We start from the raw sequence: 23,474 nt of genomic DNA, 5'->3' as shown, positions 1-23,474 counted from the left end.
AAAGGTCTCCCAATTGTCGTGTGAAGTTCCTAAACGGTTCCATATTGTTATGATGCTCGCGAAAGGCCTTAAGATTGTCGTAAAGTTCTCGAAAGGCCTCAAGATTGTCTCGAAGTTCGCGAGAGGTTCCATCCATATCATCACAAAATTCCTGAGAGGTTCGAGATCATCACATAGTTCCCAAAAAGGGCCCATATTGTCAATGAGTTCTCCACCTTAGAAAGTCCACAAAAATGCCCCCCAAATTGTCATGGAAGTTCTCGAGAGATCACCAGATTGTTGGAAGAAGTTGTCGACCCCCCCCCCCCCCCCCAAAAAAAAAACCCCAAGTTGTTGTGAAGTTCTCGAAAAGCCCAAGAGATTGTCGTGAAGTTCCCAAAAGGCCCCAGTGATTCTTGCAAAGTTCCCGAATAAGGCCCCATAGATTCTCACAAAGTTCCTGAAAGGACCCAAAGATTGTCGTGAAATTCTCGAAAGGCCCCATAGATTCTCGCAAAGTTCCTAAAAGGCCCCAAAGATTGTCGTGAAGTTCCCAAAAGGCCCCACAGATTGTCATGGAGTTCTTGAAAGGCCCTCGAGATTGTCTTGAAGTTCTTGAAAGGCCCCAGAGATTGTGGCGAAGTTCTCAAAAGGCCGTAGAGATTGCCGCGAAGTTCCCGAAAGGCCCCAGAGATTGTCACGAAGTTTCCAAAAGTACCCAGAGATTGTTGCGAAGTTCTCAAAAGGCCGTAGAGATTGCCGTGAAGTTCCCGAAAGGCCCCAGAGATTGTCGCAAAGTTCTCGAAAGGCCCTAGAGATTGTCGCGAAGTTCTCAAAAGGCCCCAGAGATTGCCGCAAAGTTCCCGAAAAGGCCCCAGAGATTGTCGCGAAGTTCCCGAAATTGTCACAAATCCATTCGTTCCTTCATATCCATCAAATCCCTTCATTCATTCATTCATTCATTCATTCTTCATCTTCATCATATTCTTCTGAGTTCTCCTTCTCCTCCATTCCATTCCATTCCATTCCATGGCTTCTTCTTCGTCTGTCATCGAGCACCCTGTCTTCTTCGACATGCCAGGCCTCTCAGATGACCCTCAACTGGAGGTCGACATCCTCAGAGGCCTCGCTAACCTAAAACACAGTGAACACAGCGATCTCTACTTCCTTCATGTAGGTAAACCTCTTTCTCTTCTCTTCTGGTACGGCAATGTGGCATGTAGGTTAAGTAAAGGTAGTGACTTGTGAAAGAAAGGATCTGAACCCCCATGACCTTGTGTTGATAGCCTAAATAGAGTTTATACCACTTTTGAGGAAAATGTATGATCGGTGTAGTTTGCTGAACTTCAAGCTGAAATTCCGGTGAGTTCTCTGTATTTACTTACTTTAATGGCCATGATGATGGATGTGCACAGGTAGAGTGACGGAGAGCAAAGGGGTACCCTTCACTCATGCTCTCGTCTCTCGGTTTCCATCAGTGGATGCTTTGCGAGTCTACTACCAATCTGCCATCCCCGACATCGCCCAGAAGATGAGACCTTGGCTCAAGGTATTGACGAACATATGGCTGTACTATAGTTAGCCATTATTTCAGGCATTTTGGCTAAATTTGGTGAGGAAATGAAAAGATACTTCGATTAAAAAAAGAAAAGTGTCTTAAATAACATCGAATTTAAGTGTAATTATTAATAAAGCTTCAATTGTTGGTCCATCATCTTCAAATTTTACACATATACTAGGGTTTGATGGTTAATAATCTTAAATTTTTGTCACATAATTTTAAGGTGGAATGAGTATGGATCTTCCCTTTTTTTGTGTCATATAAATGAATGTATAATTGTTAATAACCTCTCGTATAATCTTAAGCATAGGTCGAATCTTCAAGGCCTTTGTTTGAGGCTGTGGAAACCTCCTCATCCTCCTTTAATGTTGCTTAATGTGGTTTCTCAGGAAGAGTTTTGTGTCGATTATGAAGTGTCTGTTAATGAAGATGCGCTCACACTTTTCAACAAGGTAATGTGACTGGAGCTCTGGAAACACTAAATCATTTTTGTTTTTATGTGCCTGTTTTGTCATGTTTTTGTGTCATCCTTGCTGCTATTTGTGCCTTGCATCATTGTTCAAAAGAAAGCCATGAGTTGGATTTACTTTGCACTTCTATTAATATGAAATTACCAGAGAATTTGGAATTAATGGTACAATGACATATATGAGAAAAACCTTCCAATGTTATGACATATAATTCAATATTGTGTAATTATAACATCGCATTCCTGGTGTATTTTATGTGCATATGATTAAAATAAATAGACAATAGAGATTCCATCATATATGCATATATCAGTCATTAAAATGCACGCACAGACAACATAGGACCACATGCTTTGGCTACTTTTTGCATGTTTTTTGTGAGCATTCAAATTGAAATTTTAATTGATCTCTTATGACAAATCTGTAGGAAAATCCGGCTTTTTATGTCGTGTTTATCAAAGTCAAGCCGGAGACATCAGAGACAATTATCTCTAGCGTGAAGGAATCATTCCTTTCATTGAGCAGGGAATTGGATTATGTCACCCACTTCACTGCAGGTATTATCTACCTTTATACAGAGCCACTCTATTGCTTGGATTTGTTCTTGACTTGCTTTCTTGGCAGGAGAAAATTTGTACCTGCGTCCAAGATATAAGACTTCATCGCATGCATTTTTGATATACTTGTCTTCCAGTGAGTATAAGCGTGTACATTGTCTTCATGTTATATATTAATGGACACAATTCTTACCTAGGAAGTCAGTTCTTAAACATGCAAACCTAGGGGGACCACATCTATGTCTTTTTTATACATGTCCAAGAATAATGGGCTGTTTGCATGTGCAGATGATGCATTGCAGGAATTACAGAAGGAGCCAACCTTTTTGTCTGTAAGTTCTCTTGATAAGTGCATATAGTTTACAAAGTTGTAAATGCCACTAACATTCTAATGTCGGTGAGTGTTATGTTGCTGCTAGGTTGTCAATGATCAAGTTCTTCCAATTGCAGAGTCATATGCGATAGTTGCGTTTGAACCATTCAAAGATCAGTAAAAAGAATTGTTTCTATTCTTAACCATTTACCACCAGAAGACGAACGACATGATGTTTTTATAAGTTTTCTCCTGTTTCATAACTAATTTCTAGCAGATGCAGCCATGTAGAGGCTACTGAATAATGTTGCATGTGAAAATTTACATTTCCAATGCATGATTTTGAGCTTGAGGCTAAGGAGAAATGGCAGCCCAATTTAGTAGCATTCAATTATGAGACTCCTGTGCTCATTCATAAGGATATTGTTCCACTTTTTCAACATGTCTTCCATTGAAATGTAAGTGCAAACATTGAATCTCTTATAAAGTGCCAACACTTGAAGATCAACACATGTAAGGGCAAACATTGAATCTCTTAAAGTCTCAACACTTGAAGATCAACACATCTCTACCCTTAACAACCTACATGCCACATCACCATCTTGAAGGTCACAAAGTTGTCAGTTTCTCATGCCACATTTTACTCGTTAGGCTATACATTTGAGATGTCAAAAATTCGAGACTAGACAATAAAATGCTAGGGGAGAAGATCAGAACATAAATGCTCATATCCATACCCTCAACAACAATAGCTTCTTTTGCACAAAGGACTAGATTACAGAGACAAACTTATTCGAAACATCAAGGGCACTCATGATAATCATATTCCAGAATATGCTTTCAATCCTATGGATAACAATTGTTCAAGTTAGAATATTGTACTCAGCACATACCCCTTTATTTTCAATTCAAGATGGGGGGGAAACACCATACGTTAATACCAAAACCATATGGAAATGAGATTGATAGTGTATCCTAAGAGATTCTGTTAAACTAAATTTCAGAGTTGCCTATTGATGAGGATAGCACGTGAAATGGCATATATTCATACATACACAATTGAATCACAGAGTTGCAATGCATTCTATCTCGACACGAGCATTTAGGGGTAAGCCAACTACTTGATATGTTGACCTTGCTGGGAATGGTGCTGGAAAATCTGTGAAAGGAAAAAAGAAAGTTATATTTAAGTCTCATTTGGAGATTTTATCCCATTCCATGTTTGAGTCATCTTAACTCCTATGTTTTGGAAAAATGGTAAACAATTATAAAAATATATGCTCCTGATTCTCAGATAAATTTATGGCATTATCCTTTGTGCTCCATATCTATATGTAAGATTAAAAGAATATTGCTTCCAATTCAAAGATAATTTACGATTATTCTAAAGAATCCATCTCTAGGCACATAAGATTGGGAATTTTATACAAAAATATGTTTCTGATTCTCAGATACTGAAAAAGGATGGTTGATCTTTGTCTTAAACTTATAATTATACATGCTTTGCTTATATGATTAGAATGCTTACATTTAGCATAGATTTCATTAACTGCCTTGAAGTCTTTCAGGTCAGCCAACCTACATGTGTCCACAAGGATCTCCCTCTGCAAAATATTTGTAGTCTCTCTTTTCTTTCCATATCCATTCTTACATGTGCACCTTGCCTTGAGAGGAGGGTTAATCAATGTAACTAGGAAATCCATCTCCATTTCATACATATATATATGTGAGTGAGTGTGTGTGTATCAAACGCAAGACCCAAACACAAACGTGTGGTTCTGAGAGAACTTGTCGATAAGAAACCGAATTCTTGGCTTATGAGAAAACACGAGCACAATTGCGCTCCCCGTGAGGAGAGGTTAGAAGTGTAGAGAGAGAAAAAAGAAAAAAAAGAAAGATATATTAACGTCTTCTAATGCCAAAATTGGCCCATGAGACAAATGGTTTACAACAAAAAATGGGATATTTACCTATTCATCGAAAGTAAAAAAAAAAAAAAGAAGAAGAAGATATTTCTATATCCAACATATGACTGGCGTAGCATTGGTTCTTTTGGACGTTAGATTGTGTAGTTCTTCTCAAAGCTTTTGGTTTTATTTAATAAAAGCCCAGAAATGTAAAAGGGTGTCTTTTGCAATAATTTTCAGGTCTTTTAATATTAAACCTTTATATGATAGAAAGCCAACAGAAGTAAAGGTCGGTTATTTTTGAGGAGGTGCCATTAGGCCACGAGTACCGTAAATACAACCCAAGAGTGTCACTTGTGGACCACTTGTGACATTTACATGAAAAGGAAATCCAACGAAAGTAGAGAAGGCTTGATGTCTTTTGCAATTGATGACCATGCAACTTGTGTTGTTTTGTTGTCACTAGGCCTCTTGAACCTACCAATGTAAATACCACGAGAAGAGGAAGTATAATTCGCACCACCTTAAAATATTGACGGGTAAACTCTCATGTAACAATCTATTCAATCTTCTAATGCGAACAACTTATTCATCATTTGTCCTTCTCTTCGAGGAATAGTAGTGCATGTCTCTCTCTCTCTCTCTCTCTCTCTCTCTAATCTTTACAAAATGTGTGGCACAAAAACACACACACGTAATACACATGTATGAAAGTGGGATGGGAGTGCAGACAATGGATACAAAAACACACACACACTTACGCACACAAACACCTTCTCTTCCATGGACATCCACCCCATCCATCCCATCCATCCAAGATGCACTCCTTTCCTCTTGCTAATCTTCCTTCTAATACTACCCTCCCAACACATCCTCACCAAGGCTTCCACAACTCATCATCTTGCTGATTCTCGAATCACCAAGAGCAACAATGGAAGGTGTGGTACCTCTCTCATGCTCTATATGTTGGGTTGGACCACCCACCCACCATATGGCATGCATGGCCATCATTATCATCACCAAGTGTATATATATGTATGCATATGAATGTGTATATGTATGTGTGCATTCATTCATATGTATGCATCAATGACATCATCTTCATCATCATTAACATGAGAAACAAATGATCACCATGTAGCATGGACATTGTCACATCCATCAATCACTTCTTCTTGACATTACAATGCCACCATCTTCTCTCATGATTTCTTTGTTAGGACCATGGCCATGGCCACCTCGGTTGTCGATGTTGTGGAGCATCCTGTGTTCTTCGACATGCCGGGCCTCTTAGAGAATGCTACTGCCGAGGCAGAGATTCTGGAGGGCCTCTTTGATCTCCAATACAACAATCACAGCGACTTATACTTCCTCTACACAGGTTCTTTTGCTTCCATCTCCTACTTCCAATCTCAAAACCATGTCCTACACCTCATCCTTTAAAATGATATATACATAGTCGTTTTGTGGAGACGAAATGTCCGCCATGCGATGGATTGGCCGGGCCCTTTCATCCCGAAAATGCCACCGTGAATTTTTTTGTAACATAACTCCCTCAATCGCTTGTATCTTGACGGTAGTCATCGACGAGACTTTGTGAAACCCCACATCTGGATGATAGTTATTGAGATAGCGTGAAACCCGCATTCCCAAATGATGGTTATCAAGATTGCATAAAGCCTTGGATCGGCTCAAGCCTGACTTGAACCATTAAATTGTTTTCTAAACGGTTTGACGGTTTGGCAGTTTAGTATGTTTCGGTTTAGGCTTCGAACTTGCTTTTTTTTCCTTGAAAGATTTTTTTCAATAGTATTAAAAACATTTGAAGGCTACAACTTGAAGTTATCTTCCTAGAGGCTTACAACATAGAATAAAAGACATTGTATAGGTTTCAACTTCCTTAACGGGTTTGAGTTTGATTAGGGATGGACCAAGCCGAATTGAACCTATTTGGGCCAAATCAGTTTGGTTGAATTGGTTCCTAAACTGGTTCAAGCACAACCAATTAACCTTAACTAGTTTAGGAACCGGTTTGGTTCAAGTTTGGAGACTCTCGAACCAGTTAAGGTTTAACTAGATTGGTTTGGACAAGGCCAAATTGGTTGAGCCGAAACCGAACCGTTGCTCATTCCTACTTGGATCCATGTCCAAGCAATACATGTCAAGTCTTTATGAAACTAGAGGTTGCTATCTAATGCTAGTTTTCGTTATTGTGTACGGGACAATCTACACCCCGAATGACTCCCATTGATTTATGTTTTTATGCTTTTTATCCATGTGGAAACCAATGTTGTAGGGAAGGTGTTGCAAAGCCAAGGAATTTCCTTCACTCATGCTTTAGTCTCTCGTTTCCCATCTCTGGATGCCCTTCACGCCTACTATGACTATGCTATAATCGACATTGCAACGAAGATGATGTTGTGGCTAGAGGTAATGAAGTGATAAATAACCACACATGACCGTTTTCAAAATGTACTTGTGCCAAAATACATCGGTGTCATCTCCTTAACACACATTTGCGTTAAATGTTTGATGTATAATCTCAGAGAGAATATTGTGTTGACTATCAAGTGTCACTTGATGAAGACTCGGTTCGTTTGCCCTCTACGGTAATTTTCTCTCCCATTTCTAGTTTGGAGCATTAATGATATAATTCATTGTCTTAAATGTTTCTTGCACCAACATCAAACTCTCACCAGCTCACTAACACATGATGGATCTTGGATGTACTTTTTCGTGTTTTAAATAGATTCCCATCTCCACTAATCAATATAAGTCATAATTTTATTTTATGGTATAAATGAATTCCATTCATCATTTTGTGATGACCTTGTGAACTTTTATTTTATCGTATAAATTTGTTCAAATCCTATGGCCAAATAGTGTCAGTTGAAGAAACCATCGCTACTGCTTGGTCCAAATTGGTGAGTTCTTTTAATGTTGAATATGATAGCCATAGTACATAAAATTCGTGTTCGTCTAGCATAACATTTGTTTTCCTACGTTGGCAAACGAATGCGAATGTTATTCAAACATTCTTTTGTTTTTTTTCATTTTAATTATAATTTTTTTTTTCTAATTTTCTAATTTTTAGGCTTATTTACCTTATAATAAATAGTTAATCCAAAAGTATGGTATTTATCATTCTTTGAGGGTGTTTTTCTTACACGAATGATTGAAACATTCACGAAGGCGAATGCACGTATGGTTCATACTATGATGATAACACTCCAATACATACAGTTTCTAGAATATTATCTATAACAAATAGCTATTTGGAAACTCTCGAGTTCTATTTCAATTTTTGTGATGATCCAATAGTTCTCTCCACCTTATTGGTTGTATATTGATAATCTCCTTAGCTCCCTTAAAGGAAGGATATATGTTTGGTCATTGACTTGCACATTATGGTTTTGAAAGTCTTCTGGTTTCCTTTCCATGTAATTTGCATGTTGTACCCCATTTGATTTGCTTAACTAGATGAAGGATATTAATTTTCGGCAAAATTGTGTATAGATTTTTTAGTCTTTGATGGGAAACCTTAAACGTGTGCTTCACTATCTCTTAGTTAACTTTGTATATGGTGCTCTTGGATAACTATCTCTTACTGTAGGATGGCTTAGCATTCCACGTAACCTTTATTAAGGTGAGCTCCAATACTTCCAACATGGTGATCAATGATGCTATGGACTCTTTTCTTGCTTTGAGCAATGAGCTCGACTATGTCATCCAACTCACCACAGGTTCGTATGTACATACATGTGGCTATTCCATCATGTCTCCAAATTACCTAGAGTGTTATTATCCAATTGATTCTCCTAACAATTCTTTTTGGATAGGTGCAAATCTTTATCTTCGAGAAAGTTATAGGACTATGTCACATGCATTTTCAGTATACGTACCTTCCAGTTAAGTAAACACGAATTGTACATACACCTCTTCAATACAATATCATGTTAACATACTAGCATGATCTCATCACATGAATTGATGCATTTTGACACGTGATAATTTGTTTCTAGTTGATGCGTTGGAGACCCTGCAACAAGAACCATCTTTCATGAGTGTAAGCTTCTTAATATTATGTTTTGAATGCAAAAATCACATTTTCAAAGTAAGTAATGTTGATTCTATGTTATAATGGCAGGTACTTAATGACCAAATTCTTCCGATTGCCGAGTCTTATGCAATGGTCACTTTTAATCCATTTACACCTAAGCAAATGATGCATGTGATGTAATATCTACCAAGAGAATTTGGTTGTCGTGAGATCACATAACTTGATGTTTCAACCATCCAATAATTTATTTTTTCCTATATTGAAAATATTAAAAGAAAAAGGGTAAAATGTTATTAGTAGAAGTCAAAAGAAAGCTTGCAATGGTAATTGTAAAAATAATAGCGTGCGGAAGCAATAGAAAACCGAACACAGAAACACAGGTTTAATGGAGAGCTTGAATATACACTGTACGCGGGAGAGACAGAAAGAGAGAGAGAAGACACACGGAAATTCAATTCAAAATAATACTCAATCTGTGCATAGGATGTGCTCAGTGAGCACTTTTATACAAGTCCATATGGATTGACAGAAGTACTGACACGTACTTTAATGCTCATAAATGAGCTCTACACTAACTCCCAAAATATATTCTTACGCGGAATATCTTTCCAATGGCCTCGCAATTTACGCACAACTACGATTTCTCGTTGCGTACTGGTTTATGCACCTGGTTTACGCATCGGTCTGGCCTAACTGATCGATCCCAACCGATCCGGTTCTCGGCTTGCACAGCCGATCCGGCCAATGTTGAGCTTGTATCTCAACACTCCCCCTCAAGCTCACTTGAGGCTCCATCTGCTCTTTCGGATCTACGCTCCGGTTCCTTCTGGCTTCACGCCTTGCTCGCGGTCCTTGACCTGTTTGATTTCGCGCGCCTCGACCCTTCTAGTAAGCTTGTCTGCTCACATGACCCTTCTCAGCTTCCTTGCTGTTGCGGTGCTGGCGCCTCTTCTGCTGCCTTCTCTTCCGCTTGGCCCTTGGCTGATTCAGTGTATCCGAATCAAACATCCGAACCGACTCGGCTTCCTCCGATCGGTTTTCGCTCTCGTCCAAGTTGGCTGTCTCCAACTCATCTTCGGTCTTTTCGGCCTTGATGGCTTCGTCTCCCCCACGCTTGGTTGGCTTCGGCTCTTTTTTTCGGCTGCTCCCCTTATGTCCGCTTTCGGAATCTTCTGCGGATCCACCCTCGGCTTCTTCAATTGATCCGAAATCGAATTCGTCATCTGACATCCGACTCGGCGTCACGGTCTTCTAGAACTTCTTCCGGAACTTCTCTCCCCCTTCCGTGGTCATTCGGGACGTCTCTCCCCCTCAAGTTCGGCACGTCGAGGTGACGCAACCCAAGCGCAACCAAGAATTGCTGAACTTGTCCAGACCAAGAGGCTTGGTGAAGACGTTGGCGGTCTGCCGATTCGTCGGAACATACTGAAGTTCAACTTCACCGAAGAGTACATGCTCGTGGACAAATTGGTAATGCACCTAAATGTGCTTAGTCCGGGCGTGGAAGACGGGGTTCTTTGCTAGCTGGATGCTGCTGAGGTTGTCGTAGTAGATTGTCGTTGGATCGGATACCTCCACTTGCAAATCCTTAATTAGCCGCTTCAACCATATGGCTTCGCATGTTGCGACATCCACTCCTCTATACTCGGCTTCGGTGCTCGATAGTGCAACTGTCAGCTGCTTCTTGCTACTCCACGTGATCACGACACTCCCAAGAGAGAACACGAAACCGGACATGGATCGGCGATCGACGACATTGCTGGCCAAGGCGGCATCGGTGTAGCTGACCAAATGCGGGGCTGTACCGGACCGATATAGTAGCCCCCAGTCCTTAGTGTCGCTTACGTACCGCAGTATGTGTTGCACACATTGAAGATGCTCCTCGGTAGGTCACGCCATGAACTGACTAATCACCTCGACTGGGTAGCTGAGATCTGGTTGGGTGTGTCACGGACACACCCAATGCGGACTAAGATGGAGCACAGATGATGAGGCTGCGACGGAGTGATGACGGAATGACACAAGAGCATAAAGATAGAGATGAAGATTAATGAGAGAAGATGGGCGAAACGAGAATACTAGATTGATATGGCCATGACTGGCGTTGTTCACCTTGAATTCCTTCAAGGTGAACTCAACTATTTATACTAAGTGGCATGCATACCTGTTGCAAGCATGTGATACAATAGAGCATGTAGGGTTATGTCAAGAGTTCGAATCTTGGCAAGGTGATGGTCAAATATATAAGGCTTCTGACTATCTGTCGGAACCTCGTCGGGTCGCATACCTTTCCAGAATCGGGGCGAAGCTTGACGGTTCTATCTAGAGGAGTCGAGACGGACTTACAGTCGGCCATCCTGAATTTAAAGAGCATACTCAACACGTAATGCCGTTGGCTGATCAGTATGCCTTCGGGGGTGCGGATCACTTCGATCCCAAGGAGGTAATGAAGGTCACCCAGATCCTTCATGTCGAATGATGCTGCAAGCTAGAGCTTCACGCGGTCGATTTCACTTAGGTCGACGCCGGTGATGACCAAGTCTTCAACATAAAGTAAAATACTAACCGGCCCAAGTCGATCTTTCCGGATGAACAGTGAGGAGTCCGATTTCGACGTCGCAAAGCCCATCCGACATAGTTGCTGCGTGATCTTTGCGTTCTAGGCATGTGGGGCTTGCTTTAGTCCGTAAAGGGACTTCTTCAATCGGCACACCGCCAAAGTGTTCATTCCGGAGTGAAATTCGGGGGGCTGTACCATGTACACCTGTTCCTCAAGCTCACATTGCAGGAATGCATTCCTTACATCCATCTGATGTAAGTGCCACCCCTTTGCCACAGCTACCGCGAAGCAAAACACGGACGGTTGTCATCTTCCCGACCGGTGCAAATGTCTCATCGTAGTCGATGCCGTGTTGTTGTGCGTAACCTTTTGCTACTAACCGGGCCTTGTATTGATTGACTGAGCCGTCAGTGTGTTGTACTTGACCTTGTACACCCACCTACATCCGATCGGCTTCACACCTTCCGGTGCGTCAACTAGGTCCCAGGTTTCATTTTCAGCCAATGTGCGCATCTCTTCCTCCATTGCGGCACACCCATTCGCGTCCTTCACCGCTTTTGCGTAGCTCTCCGGCTCACGCACTTCCGCTACAGGGGTCATGTACGCATAATGATGCGCCATGTACTCGTTATATCCGAACCGCTTGGCGTAATTGTTCATTAGCCGATGTTGAGGCCTTCTTAGCCGACGCGGACTCCGCTCTCAAAGACCCATCATCACTTCCCTCGGAGTCGGACTCGCGTCGATCCGACTCGTTCCTATTCGTGCCGTAATCCGACACCTTCTTCTTCCCTTTTTCCTTGCGCGTAAGCCATCTCCTCGACTTCCTGGGCGGGGAATCCACGGCCGAGTCTCCACTACTTGCCGGCTCTTCATCAGACTGGTCGAACCGACTCAGTTGTCCATCCGGTCCGCTTAACCGAAACGAAATCGGACTCTCTTCGCGGGTCCCGATTTCAGGCTCATTCGGAGGCATCTCGGCCTCACTGACCTCATCGTCAGAACTTGGATTGGAGGTGAGGTCCGGAGTCAGAGGCAAGTACCAGGACGCGGACTCGTGAAACACAACGTCGTGGCTCACGCGCGCTTGTTAGGTGCGAGTGTTATAACACTTATAACCCTTCTGCTCGTCCGAATAGCCGACCAAGATACACTTCTCGGCTTTCGCATCCAGCTTCCTCCGATTCTCCTTCGGTACATGCACATACGCAATGCAACCGAAAACTCTTAAGTGTTGCAAATTTGGCTTCGTTCCGAAGTATAGCTCATGCGCCGACACTTTTCCCCCGATCCGGTTCTGGATGTAGATCGCAGTCCGAACCGCTTCGGCCCAGTAGAACTTGGGCAAGCTCTTCTCCTCCAGTATTGCCTGCGCTGCTTCCACAACCGACTGATTTTTCCTTTCAGCCACGCCGCCGTTCTGCTCTGGCATATATCTGCAATTGAATTCGCATCGAATTCCCATCTGTTGTAGATACCCATTGAATTGACCGGAAAAGTACTCTTTTCCGCCATCCGACCATAGGAACTTGATCTTTCTTCGTGTTTCTCTTTCGATGAAACTCTTGAGGTCCCGGAAATAGTCGAAGACTTCACTCTTCTTCTCAATGAGGTAGATCCATGTGTGCTGCATATAGTTGTCGATGAAGGAGACGAAATATCGACTCCCGCCAAGACTAATGTTCTGTGCCGGCCCCCATACATCGGAATGTATCAAGTCGAGCTTGTTCCGACTCCGGTTATGCTCGTTGGGGAAAGGAAGTCGGTGTTGCTTCCCTAGCTGGCAGGCTTTACAAATTTGTGCCTTCCGGCCACTAAATTTGGGCAATCCGAACACCATGTGTTTCGATTATAGGTCCTAAAGTCGTTGATAGTTGACGTGGCCTATCCGCTTGTGCCATTATCGATATCCGACTCGACTTCTTGCCCTTTTGCAAACATTGTGGTGCCACCATCACTAGAGTCGAGGATAAACATCCTCCCGTCTCTGCGCCCTTGCCTAATAACTTGGCCTTCTTCCTCGATGAAGCACCCGAGATGCGTGAACCGGACTTGCATCCCCTGGTCAACAATTTGCCCGACCGACACCAGATTCTTTGTGATTGTCGGGACGTGTAACATGTTCATGAGTTTCCCTTTTTGCCCGACATGGCTCAAGGGAACTTCACCGACATTCGCGATCGGATGTAGAATGTCGTCTCCGGTTGCGACTACTCCCGGTTGCATCGGTTTCTCAAGGTATGAGAACTACTCCTTGTGGCACGTCATGTGGTTTGACGCGCCGGAGTCGATGTACCACACCTCGTCCGATTTCAGGGTGATCTTCTTCATCAAGTTTTCTTTGTGTCTCATCACGAAGGCTGATCCTCTTCCAGCTTTTCTGGATCCTTCGGCGTAGTGTGATCGCTGCCGATTTCCTTTGTTAGTCTGTTCAGAACCTGATCTGGACCCGGTTCTCTCCGGATTGGCGCGCTTTTTCCAGCACTCGCTCTCCCTGTGGCCTTTCTTGCCACAGTACCAGCATTCTGTGGCGGATTTCCCTTGCCGGTTCTCATCGCCTCGACTCCCCCTATTTCCGGAGGGTCCGGAATTGCTGTCGGCATCACTTCGGTGCCTTCTTCCTTGATCCTGTCGGCCGCCTCCATTGCGCACCGACTCGCCTCATCCGCCACGACCACGGGGCCTATCTACCTCCATGTACAACATCTTGCTATCAATGTGCGTGCTTGTTGACGCACCCGCGTGGTTCTCCTCTATAAGGAGCATCGACTGTATGGTTGAAAAACGACGACGTATACTCCCGTGTACACACAGCAGTTCGGAATGCTCTGAACTTCGACGCTAATCCCCCGAGACTGATCTGCACCATTTCGCCTTCCTCCATGTTCACATCGATAGAGGCTAAGGAGTCGCATATATCTTTGATCTTCGAGGTGTAATTAGCCACCGACAAGTCGTGTTGTCATAGGTTGCTCAGCTCCTGTCGGAGTTGAAGCTTCCTGGGTGTAGTGCTTGTGGTGAAAATCTTCTTTAGATTTCCCCAAGCATCTTTTGGCGTGTTTGCATCCCGAATGTAGCTTAGGAGCTGTTTCCCACACAAGACGCGAAACAGTACAGTACTCTGCTCGCCGACTGTTCCCACGCCGGGAAATCTCAATGTCTCGATTCAAGTGTTGTGTCATTTGCTCCGTCCACATAGCTCCAGTAACCGTGCCCGAGTAGGTACTGGTGCATCTTGTAGGACAAGGACGCGCAGTTGTTTCTGTCAAGCTTCTTCGTTGGAAGCGAGCTACCCATGCCTCTATCCATCGGTTTTACCTGTTCTTCTTGGTTGGTTTTCCTTTCAAGCTATGTCGGCTGCAGAGGTTCTCAACCATGTAAAAAGAATAACGTGCGGAAGCAATAGAAAACCGAACACAGAAACGCAGGTTTAATGGAGAGCTTGAATATACACTGTATGTGGGAGAGACAGAAAGAGAGAGAGAAGACATACGGAAATTCAATTCAAAATAATACTCAATCTGTGCGTAGGATGTGCTCAGTGAGCACTTTTATACAAGTCCATACGGATTGATAGAAGTACTGACACGTACTTTAATGCTCATAAATGAGCTCTACACTAACTCCCAAAATATATTCCTACGCGGAATATCTTTCCAACGGCCTCACGGTTTACACACCGCTACGACTTCTCGTTGCGTACCGGTTTACACACTCGGTTTATGCACCCGGTTTACACATCGATTTGGCCTAACTGATTGATCCCAACCGATCCGGTTCTCGGCTTGCACAGCCGATCCGGCCAATGTCGAGCTTGTATCTCAACAGTAATGTACAATGTCAAGGATGATTAGGCTGAAACGAAAATACTTAACCCCACTTGGATCTCAACTTGCAAAATTTTCATCACATTTACTTTCTATATGCATAGTTCTCTTATATTTTCTCTATAGCAATCCTTGGGTTTACTAATGTTGAGAATCGAACTCAACTTCCCATAGATAGGTTTCACACTAGCTCATGGACGTGTTGGGCTACTTTTGTAAATAGTAGAAAGGGCACTTGCCCTAGCTTAGTTGGTATATAAACAAACGCATTGTAACTTAGTTGTTGTTGGATGTTTTATACTTTGATGTAATTTTGGTTAATAGATAGTTTTGCCTATCTCTGTTGTTAGAGCTCTCTCACTCTCTCTCTCGCTGTCTTGAGACACACACACACACACTCATCTTCCGCTGCATTACAATTACTCTTGTCTCTTCATTTCTTTACATGGTATCAGAGCGTGTGGTTGCCTAATAAAGCCTATCCGACTGTGTTGTGCTGCACGTCGACGATCAATAGAACCGACCCATCGACAGAGAAGAAATCACCATGAATACTCAAATGGGAAGCACTCTTCCTACCGAGAAGTTCGACAGAATGAACTTTGCATCTTGGGTATACAAGACGCATCAATACCTTGTCGGACAAGGCTACTGAAGCTACATCGAAGGAGCTCACGAATCACACCCCAACCCAACACATGCTGATTATCCCACTTGGGAGCAGGCCGCAAGCCGTGTGTTGTATTGCCTTGCATCATGCGTTCATGGTCGTATGCTTGGCTACATTCAAGAGGCAAAAACGCCGAAGCAGGCGTGGGAAAACCTCAAGAAGATCTTCACAGCCAATATGATTGCACGAAAGCTCCAACATCGACAGGAGCTGAACAATCTTCAACAAAGAGACATGTCAATCGGCAACTACACCTGAAAGATCAAGGAGTTGTGTGATGCCCTTGGATCAATCAAGGTTAGCATTGACGACGAAGAAATGGTGCAGATATGCCTCGGTGGCCTGACACCGCGATTAGGCGCAATAAGATCGGTCGTTCTCGCGAGAGAGAATCCTCCCTCCTTTTTTGATCTCCAATCATTATTGCTAGTCGAAGAGAATCACGTGCATCAGAGGACCAACGCACACGAAGGACAGATGCTATATTCAAAGCTCGATGGAGGAAGAGGACACGGTCGCGGCAAGAGAGGCCAATATGGCCAAGGTCGACAAAATCAACTTCGTAACTCCCACCCATGGCAAGCGAACAGAAACAACCCCAGAGAGTTCGGCGGAAGGGGGAGTCATCACGTTGGACCAAGCAACCGTAGGAACTCAGTTGAATGCGGGTATTGCGGAAAACCCGGCCACTACGAAGAGGAGTGTCGGAAGAAAAAGCGTGAGCAAGGCTGACAACTAACAAATTACGCCACGAACTCTGACTACGGTGTCCGCAATGGAATGTTCATAATGAAGCACGAAGCACACTCCATGTCCACACTTGCGTAAACTATCGCTTCCACTCCGATTAACGTATGGTTTGTTGATTCGGGAGCATCCAATCACATGACGTCCCATGAAGATTGGTTTTGGGAACTTTGGAAGCCTGAACGTCCCGGATATGTCGAAATAGGAGATGAAACGACTCACCCCATATAGCATATCGGGAATGTCCCATTCGGAAATGACGACAAACAGACCTACCTCAAGAACGTGCTGCATGTCCCCACCATTACGAAAAACCTGGTCTCATTCGGCCAGATTGTCAAACAAGGAATACAAGTACGCTTCAATAATGACAGATGCTTCATCGAGAAAGGCGATCAAGTCGTAGCTCACGGCCGACGAGAAGGCCGCATGTTCATCCTCGAATCGAGCGAGGTAAAGTCGGCCATGTACACAAAGGGCCAGAAAGTCGAAACCGACTTAAAATTGTGGCACAAGAGAATCGGCCACATTAATCTCCGGAAGCTACAAAACATGCAATCGAAAGGAGTCATAATCGGACTCCCGAACTTTACGGAAAAGGAGATTAAAGGTGTATGTGAAGCATGTCACTTCGGAAAGCAACACTGTCACCCATTCCCTAACAAGCGGAATGTGAGCAAAGGGATCCTCGATGTAATACATTCAGATGTATGGGGACCAGCCCAAACAACTACATTCGGCAGATGCTGATACTAGGTCACGTTCATCGACGACTTCTCTAGGAACACTTGGATCTATCCGATGAAGCGGAAGAGTGAAGTGTTTAGGCACTTCCAAACATTCAAGGCCGAAGTTGAAATAACTACGGGTCGGCATGTACGCTGTCTTCGATCAGATGGAGGTAAAGAATATTTTTCAGATGAATTTACGGCGTATCTCCGAAAAGAAGGAATCCAACGAGAGTTCTCGTGTTGACACACGCCTCAGCAAAACAACGTAGCAGAGTGTAAAAATCGCCATGTAGTAGAAGTTGCACGAGCCATGATGAACGAGAAGAACCTGCCGAAATTATATTGGGCAGAAGCGGCAAATATGGCCGTATATCTCATGAACAGAGGTGCACAACCTCGGGAGTACACGATATAACTCCGCATGAGAAGTTCTTCGGAAAGAAGCCAGATTGGTCACATGCCTGCATTTTCGGTTCTATCTCCTACGTACATATTCCCGACGATACGCGGCAAAAGCTTGACCCTAAGTCAGAGAAATGCATCCTCGTAGGATAGTCACTCGAACAGAAGGGGTACAAATGCTACAACCGATCCACCGGTTGTCACGAAAATACGACGAGGACACGTGAACTTGAGGCAAGACCCTGGGGCCTCCGACCAGAGGATATCACATTCGTGCTTTTATATTTTTAACAATTAACGGAAATAAGAAATTTAATAATTTTCATTAACAAAGGAAAAGAAATTACAATATGTCCCAAGATTGGGATTCATAGGTTTTAGGTTTACTAAGATTAATAGAAAAAAAAATAGGGGTTTTGAGAGATATGGCTTTTCTAGGGAAAATTAGGGTTTTTGAGAGATATGGCTTCCGTAAAGAAAAATTTGGGGCTTTGAGAGATATGGCTTCTGTAGGGAAAATTAGGGTTTTTTGAGTGTTATGGCTTTTGTAGGGAAATTAGGGTTTTTGAGTGTTATGGTTTCGATAAGATAAAGGATCTAAGAAGGAAAAGAAAATAAAAATGGAGAGAGGATGAGTGTAGGAAAAAAAATGGAATTTATATGGGTTTCTTTGTTGATCCCTCCTTTCATGTTCCTTTGCCTTCCCACTTTTAGTTGCATGGCCTCCATTTTTAGTTGCATGCCTTCCACATGACCTTTACTTTATGCATGGCCTCCACCTTTAGTTGCATTCCTTCCACATGACCTTTACTTTATTTTACTTTACTTTAGTTCAGCCACATGATCCTATCATATGTCCGTCTCGCTCGCCGCCCATCCAATCCGTTCGATCCGCGTCCAGCCTCGTTTGGTCACCGGTTCCACCTGATCCAGTCCATCTGTCTCAATCATCACCCATCCAATCCATCCGGTCCGCGTCCAACCTCGTCCGGTCGCCGGTTTCCGGTTGCCGGCTTTGCTCGGTTGCCGGTTGCCGGATCCGCTTGGTTTCCAACTCCATCCGATTGCCGGTTTCGCCGGTTTCGATTTCATTACCGACCGGTTCCAGTTTGCTTTCCGGCCGTTTCCGGTTTGCTTTCCGACTGGTTCCAAATTGGTTACCGACCGGTTCCGGTTTGCTTATCGACTGGTTCCGGTTTGCTTATCGGCCTGTTCCGGTTTGCTTATTGACCGGTTCTAATTTGGTTACCGACCCGTTCCGGTTTGCTTATTGGCCGGTTCCAAATTGATTTCCGGGCGGTTCCGGATTGGTTTCCAACCGATTCCGGTTCCATTTCATCCATCTAGACAAAGTAGCCAAAGTGCTCTTAGCACAAATGAAAAATAAGGGATCTCAATGTGGTTATATAACCAGGACCTTAAATTTTCCTATCTATGTGGGATAAATCATAGTTCTATTTTCTCTATCTTCTCAACTTCATGTTCACATAACATGATATGTAGTTGTCTATTTTACATGTAGTAAAATGCGTTTTGAAGCTCTTGAGTACATCCATCTTTCTATAACAAGCTACTAATCTAATCTAAAATAATTATTTCACGACACCGTAAGGTTCGAACAAGTTGAGACGTAGTCTTCGATTAATACGCATCGTGGTACGCACCAGAGAACACTTCGACTCTAACCCCGCTCGACGCAGATGACACTGAAATAGAAATAGAAGTTGAGGATCAACTCACACAGATGTTAGAAGGTAGTCCAATTATGACACAGCTGAGTGGGCCATCAAAGCCGCCGAGCGATGAAAGCACATCTCGGCTGAGTTCGAAGCTGGACAAAGGGAAGGCGAAAATGTGGGAATATGAAGATCAGGAAGAAACCGAGATGCTTCACTCTTTTGATAGTGAATTTGAATATCTCGACATCCGCATAGATGGAGCGAAGAAAGCCATACCCCCCATGGATCGAGAGTTATGTCGATCCACACGTGCAAAGAACCCCGTAAACCACTACGGCTACGACGAATACATGGCGTATCACTACGCTTTTATTATGAAAGTAGCATCAGTACGGGAACCAGAAATGCTTTCCTAAGCCGCAAAAGATCCGCGATGGGTCGACGGGATGAATGAGGAGATGGAAGCTTTATGCAAAAACGAGACATGGGATCTCATTCCTCTCCCCCCGAACAAGAAAGTGATTGGATGCAGATGGATATACAAAATAAAATACAATGCCGAAGGATCCGTAAATTGCTTCAAAGCACGGCTCGTTGCGAAAGGCTATGCGCAAACGCACGACATAGACTACGAAGAAACCTTTGCCCCGGTGGCAAAGATGACAACCATACGGATAGTAATTGCACTCGCCGCAGTGAAGGGATGGCACCTCCACTAGATGGATATGAAAAATGCTTTCCTCCAAGGAGAGTTAGAAGAAGAGGTGTACATGATACAATCACCTGGATTCGAATCGCGTAAATATCCACACGCCGTATGCCAACTCAAGAAGCCACTCTATGGCCTCAAACAAGCACCGCGTGCTTGGCACTCGAAGATCATGCAGTATCTTCACCAAGTCGGATTTTGGATGTCAAAATCCGACACCTCTCTGTACATCCGAAACAAGTCGGATAGCATGATCATCATCATCCTGTACATGGATGATTTGGTCATCGGAGGAAAGGATCTCTCCGAGATTAACAAGGTCAAATCACTTCTTTTCGGCAGATTCGAAATGAAAGACTTACACGAGCTCCATTACTTCCTAGGTATTGAAGTAATGTGGATGCCAATCGGAATAATGATCTCTCAACGACACTACATTCTCAACTTACTCTACAAGTTCGGAATGACCAAGTGCAAGCCTGTAATCTCAAGATCGATGCCAACTTCGGAACCACTGAAAGTGAGCCGACTCCGTATCGACAACTGATGAGTAGTTTGATCTATCTGACCATTATGCGACCCGACCTTAGTTATTCAGTCAGCCTACTTAGCCACTTTATGCAGAATCCGCGAAATCTTCGTTTGGACTGCGCTAAGAGGGTACTCCGGTATGTCAATACGACAATGGACTACGACATTATGTACAAGAAGAATGCGATCGTTCGACTCGAAGGGTACACAGACGCGGACTGGGCAAGATATAAAGTGGACAAGCGATCCACATCCGGATTCGTCTTCTCTCTTGGTAGTGGAGCGATCTCTTGGAGTAGTAAAAAGCAGCCGACTATTGTCTGTCGGAATGGTAATATAAAATATAGTAAAAAACGTAAGTAACGCATGTAACGGTTCACGCGGGAAGCGTGAATGGCTAAAAGACCATGTGTATATAAAGGGCAGAAATCCTCTGTAAGAGGTAGCATGTAAATTTTGGGTGCATAGAGCGTTATCTTAATAAAGTACAATCTTGTCTGATTCCTGTGCATGTCTATGGTTGATCTACTGTGTTTCTGTGATTCTCGGTGGCATATTGTAATCGTAAGGGCGTAGGCGTGAGTGCAGTTAATAGTGCATTGTCTAAGGATTTCGGTTGTCGCCGTCTCCCTTATACGCTACTAGGATACGGGGAAGTATCCCATTACATATTACGGTACGACGGTACCATTCGTTGCAACGCAGTCACTTTGAGGTCTAGGTCGAAGGACTGACCCTAGACTGTGTTCCTAATCGGTAACACCGACAGTCGCACTGTCGAGCACGGAAGCTGAATACAGTCGCCACATGCGAAGCCGTTTGGCTGAAACGCGTACTAAAGGATCTGGGTGTACCCATCAAGGATCCAATTTCGTCTCTATTGCGACAACATGAACAATATCTACCTAGCGTGGAAACCCGTATTCCACGCGCGGACTAAACATATCGAAGTGCATTACCACTTCATTTGCGAGCACATACAGGCAAGAGAGATTGATCTACAACACCTCAGTACGCACCTCCAGGTTGCTGATATTTTTATGAAAGCTGTAGGCGTCGACAAGCTTGGGCAATTCACATCGGACCTTGGTCTCATGACATCTACATTGCCGAGCTTGAGGGGGAGTACGCAGTATACGCAACACGGATAGACTACGCAACATGTAACACGCAATAAGAAGCGTAAAACAATAAAGCTGGAATCAGATTCCTTAAATCGAAGTACTCTAAAGACCGAAACAAATTTTCGACAGATGGAAGTTGTGTTCGAAGGGGCGTGTTGAGAATCGAACTCAACTTCCCATAGATAGGTTTCACACTAGCTCATGGACGTGTTGGGCTAGTTTTGTAAATAGTAGAAAGGGCACTTGCCCTAGCTTAGTTGGTATATAAACCAATGCATTGTAACTTAGTTGTTGTTGGATGTTTTATACTTTGATGTAATTTTGGTTAATAGACAGTTTTGCCCATCTTTGTTGTTAGAGCCCTCTCACACACACACACACACACTCTCTCTCTCTCTCTCTGTCTTGAGAAACACACACACACACACACACTCATCTTCCGCTGCATTACAACCACTCTTGCCTCTTGATTTCTTTACAACTAAAATACTAATGTCATGCCACATCAACATGAGAAGCTAATAACTACTTTCATGTAAGATTGTTGCATGAGATCATGAGAGTGCACACACTTTTGTGTTTGAACTGGGCAAGTAGTGATTATCAATCAATGGAACATATTGGTTAGAGTTTAACTAGTTATTTAAACAAATCATAAGGAATTATGAACCAAAAAAAGGAAAACGAGGTGCCATACCTCCTAACCACCCCTAGCAACTGACTAAAACCTCCTCAATGTCCCATACTATGAAGGGTTGATCCGAGTTGTACCTTGGGTTCATGAAGATTGTCATAATCTCAACATAATTAAAGTTTCTCTTATGGGAAGGTAGCCAACTTTCTTATATACACAAAATCCTTAGGTCCTTGTGTGTTCACACTTCTTTACTTTATGTAAAGTGGTCATGTGATAACATACTTAATAGTTATTTTACACTGTATGAATTGTAATATTGAAATTCATATGCTCACTCCTTTCGAAATTAACCCCATCTAAGTTAAAAATATTAGATTAGGAAAATTACGGAAAACCTATTTCATGATCAATTATAGTTATGTACTCTTGCCATGATTATTTGAAGGAAGTTTGTTACGATGTGGTTTGTTGGCAAGAAGATTGACAAATTAAGCAAATGAAGCAATACTTTTTTGAACTATGAAAGATTGACAAACTTGTGGGTTAATTAAGTGCATTTATCTATAACCAAAGCCTTATAGTATAAAATAAATATACAAAAATGTTTTTGTAGGGTTTAATCCTACTTTGAAGCAGTCCATCTTAACCATTCATCCTTTGTTCCACCAAGTAGTCCAAAGGTCAACAAATTCCCACTCATAATCAATGTACTCCATTGTTGATGATATGCGTAAATGATAGAGTTCATATCAGACATCCATCACATTTTAGCATCGTATATATTTAGTTTTCAATTGTTTCACCAACAGTTCGTAATTCACTTGTTCATTTGGTCGGAAAATCTATGCAAATTTGGAAGAGCTACTACACATTTTGGAAGCACCATGTGTTTCTATATTGATCATCATGTAATATACCCCAATATTCAAAAAATGGGAGGGAGGATATCTCCCTATGTGTGAGGGTAGGCGTAAAAAATAAATAAGCTTAATCATTAACGCATTTTTTTA

The 23,474-nt window shown here is 42.9% G+C and overlaps 2 protein-coding genes and 1 long non-coding RNA gene across 3 annotated transcripts; 2 read left to right on the top strand and 1 right to left on the bottom strand.

The window, feature by feature from the left end:
* The first annotated feature begins 989 nt into the window (after window positions 1-989).
* On the top strand, window positions 990-3,315 carry LOC147855973 (uncharacterized). Its single transcript, XM_087329035.1, has 7 exons — window positions 990-1,156; window positions 1,395-1,528; window positions 1,930-1,992; window positions 2,438-2,567; window positions 2,635-2,703; window positions 2,856-2,899; window positions 2,987-3,315. The coding sequence occupies exons 1-7, from the start codon at window positions 1,009-1,011 to the stop codon at window positions 3,059-3,061; spliced, it is 663 nt and encodes a 220-aa protein (XP_087185161.1). The 5' UTR covers window positions 990-1,008; the 3' UTR covers window positions 3,062-3,315.
* A 482-nt stretch (window positions 3,316-3,797) lies between these two features.
* On the bottom strand, window positions 3,798-4,514 carry LOC147855972 (uncharacterized). Its single transcript, XR_015530710.1, has 2 exons — window positions 4,409-4,514; window positions 3,798-4,039 (listed from the first exon to the last, which is right to left on the bottom strand). It is a non-coding gene; the product is annotated as an uncharacterized LOC147855972 (long non-coding RNA).
* A 1,015-nt stretch (window positions 4,515-5,529) lies between these two features.
* On the top strand, window positions 5,530-9,079 carry LOC147855971 (uncharacterized). Its single transcript, XM_087329729.1, has 8 exons — window positions 5,530-5,725; window positions 6,008-6,168; window positions 7,084-7,217; window positions 7,334-7,396; window positions 8,401-8,530; window positions 8,627-8,695; window positions 8,810-8,853; window positions 8,935-9,079. Exons 1-8 carry the CDS (start codon window positions 5,571-5,573, stop codon window positions 9,025-9,027), a joined length of 849 nt encoding a protein of 282 aa, XP_087185855.1. The 5' UTR covers window positions 5,530-5,570; the 3' UTR covers window positions 9,028-9,079.
* The last annotated feature ends 14,395 nt before the right edge of the window (window positions 9,080-23,474 follow it).

This window comes from Azolla caroliniana, unplaced genomic scaffold (assembly GCF_043228905.1).
Source record: "Azolla caroliniana isolate FFs.n. ecotype wild unplaced genomic scaffold, voAzoCaro1.0.p SCAF_13, whole genome shotgun sequence".
Classification (NCBI taxonomy): domain Eukaryota; kingdom Viridiplantae; phylum Streptophyta; class Polypodiopsida; order Salviniales; family Salviniaceae; genus Azolla; species Azolla caroliniana.
This window is presented reverse-complemented; position numbering and strand designations above follow the sequence as displayed.

Excerpts from the sequence above, each read along its gene's own strand:
- LOC147855973 (XM_087329035.1), top strand. The coding sequence starts at position 1,009 with ATGGCTTCTTCTTCGTCTGTCATCGAGCACCCTGTCTTCTTCGACATG. Across the intron at positions 1,157-1,394 it reads TCTCTACTTCCTTCATGTAG|GTAGAGTGACGGAGAGCAAA; the intron begins GTAAACCTCTTT and ends GGATGTGCACAG. Across the intron at positions 1,993-2,437 it reads CGCTCACACTTTTCAACAAG|GAAAATCCGGCTTTTTATGT; the intron begins GTAATGTGACTG and ends ACAAATCTGTAG.
- LOC147855971 (XM_087329729.1), top strand. The coding sequence starts at position 5,571 with ATGGACATCCACCCCATCCATCCCATCCATCCAAGATGCACTCCTTTC. Across the intron at positions 8,531-8,626 it reads TGTCATCCAACTCACCACAG|GTGCAAATCTTTATCTTCGA; the intron begins GTTCGTATGTAC and ends CTTTTTGGATAG. Across the intron at positions 8,696-8,809 it reads TTCAGTATACGTACCTTCCA|TTGATGCGTTGGAGACCCTG; the intron begins GTTAAGTAAACA and ends ATTTGTTTCTAG.